The sequence below is a fragment of the Raphanus sativus genome, chromosome 7 (genome assembly GCF_000801105.2).
Source record: "Raphanus sativus cultivar WK10039 chromosome 7, ASM80110v3, whole genome shotgun sequence".
Classification (NCBI taxonomy): domain Eukaryota; kingdom Viridiplantae; phylum Streptophyta; class Magnoliopsida; order Brassicales; family Brassicaceae; genus Raphanus; species Raphanus sativus.
The window spans coordinates 20,511,349-20,513,305 of NC_079517.1; the positions used below are offsets into that span (position 1 = coordinate 20,511,349).

General features: G+C 34.7%; 1 protein-coding gene across 1 annotated transcript; it reads right to left on the minus strand.

The window, feature by feature from the left end:
* Positions 1-407: 407 nt before the first annotated feature.
* LOC108829209 (AIG2-like protein A) lies at positions 408-1,677 on the minus strand. Its single transcript, XM_018602871.2, has 5 exons — positions 1,418-1,677; positions 1,265-1,337; positions 1,062-1,154; positions 862-945; positions 408-780 (listed from the first exon to the last, which is right to left on the minus strand). The coding sequence occupies exons 1-5, from the start codon at positions 1,537-1,539 to the stop codon at positions 640-642; spliced, it is 513 nt and encodes a 170-aa protein (XP_018458373.1). The 5' UTR covers positions 1,540-1,677; the 3' UTR covers positions 408-639.
* Between the last annotated feature and the right edge of the window lie 280 nt (positions 1,678-1,957).

Here is a 1,957-nt window from a genome sequence, read left to right on the forward strand (position 1 = left end):
TTTCTTTTTTTCTTGGTCAGGGTTAGTTGAGTGTCTAAATAATAAAAAGATTTGGTGAAGTGATCGAAGATCTCGATAGGATGAAAAAGAAGAATGATAACACATTGGAGCACAAAAAATGGACAAATAGTTAAATACTAAAGGCAAACGTTATTCTTAGTGATTTGCTAGCTAGAATGCTGATTAGATTTATCGAACACTGGAAATTGAACGAACCACACTCGAAGAAGGTAACCCACTCACTACCTTCACACAATCCCTCTCCAAGAAAATCCTCACTGTATACTTTGGTCAGTGTAGCTCAGTGATCTACATCTACTACTCCGTTTAGTTATTTAACCCATTTTTTCTTTCTATCAAATAGAAGATATAATTAAGCATTAGCATTAAGTAAACCATACACAAAATCTCTAAAAGGCTTACATCACAATAATACAACCGATTTGAGTTAATCACAATATAATACAACCGACAAGATAACTCAAATCTTTACATGTCATTATGATTATCTTCACAGAACTCCAAAGTACCTTTTTCAAAACAAAAAAAAACCCCACTATACCTATCACTCTAGGTTTTATTTTATTGGAAATTTGGAAACAAAGGTGATATATAGAACACACTCAACACACAATCCATTCAAGAAAATTGAGCATTCACGTGATCTTCTCGTAAGACATGGCTGAATGTATCCCTTCCCTTCCCCTGAGGGTCCTTCTTCCATTCCATAATTTCTTTGAACGTCTCTATGAATTTTTTCTTGTGTAGTCGTTTCCACTCCTAACAAAACCAAAATCCAAAACACATGGCGATCAAACCACATTGTCTTACCTATGATAAGTTAACAAAAATAAGTTAAACCTCGAAATCCCATTCTCCATCAAGATCAGGATCATTCTTATCGATCCATATATTTGTTTTCACAGGCATCTTCTCTGAGTTGTCCTGTACATGCAAAAAGAATCAAATCAATCTTATCTAAATGTTATTTTTGTTGAGATGAGATACAATCAATCTCATCTAAATGTTGTTTTTTTTTAGATGAGAATCTTAAGACTCACCTCTCGTACAACACCAACTGTCACTCGCTCAGATCCATTACCCTCAACAGCATCTAAATTCCCGAGTTCTTCATCTGTTAATCCCTTTAGTACCTGCACCAAAATTCTCAAGATCTAAACCCTAATAATCTAAACAAACACAAAAAGGAAACCCCACGAGAATAACTCAGTTAAATATCACAAAAATAATCAAAATTTTAAACCTTTCCATGGACTTCTCCTTCCTCAGACGGCACAATACATGGATACAAACATCCTTTAAGCCTCATCCTCTTACTGAAAAAAATCCAAAATATTCCTATACAGAGGCAGTAATTATCAAGAGTATTGAGAGAGAAACAGAAAGAGAAAAGTACAAGCCAGGGAGTGTGGCAGATATGCTTTCAGGAATACGCTCAAGCATGACATAAGTGACGTCAGGCTCCTGTAAACTACCATAGACGAAAACGTTGTGAAGCTGCGCGCCGGAGCTACTCATGGTTCCTATGTTTTTTTCTTATTTGCTTCTGTTGGCTCTCTCTCTCTCTCTCTCTCTCTCTCTCTCTGAGATCAGACTAAATAACATTAAGAGAGAAAATCTTGAAAAGGAACACGAAGCCGGTTAAACACGTGGTACGGATTCTCTTACGACAACCTTCGTTATCGATAATCCTTTTTGATTTTTGTCTTATTTTTTTTGTCGGCAATTATGATACTTATCTCAATTAAATGTTATTCTAATGACACCAGTTATCTAATACTCCCTCTGTTTCATTATAAGTGTCGTTTTAGACTTGTGCACACAGATTAAGAAAGAATTTAATTTTGCATATTTTCAATATAAAAACATCATTACCGATACAATTCAACCAATAGAAAAATAGAATGGAGAATAAAGTTAATAAATTTTGCATTGA

Bases quoted from the DNA above. Each gene is read 5' to 3' on its own strand.
- LOC108829209 (XM_018602871.2), bottom strand. From the start codon at position 1,539: ATGAGTAGCTCCGGCGCGCAGCTTCACAACGTTTTCGTCTATGGTAGT. The intron at 1,338-1,417 runs GTACTTTTCTCT...GATTTTTTTCAG, and splicing joins TCTGCCACACTCCCTGGCTT to TAAGAGGATGAGGCTTAAAG. The intron at 781-861 runs GTTTAACTTATT...TGGTTTTGTTAG, and splicing joins ATGGAGAATGGGATTTCGAG to GAGTGGAAACGACTACACAA.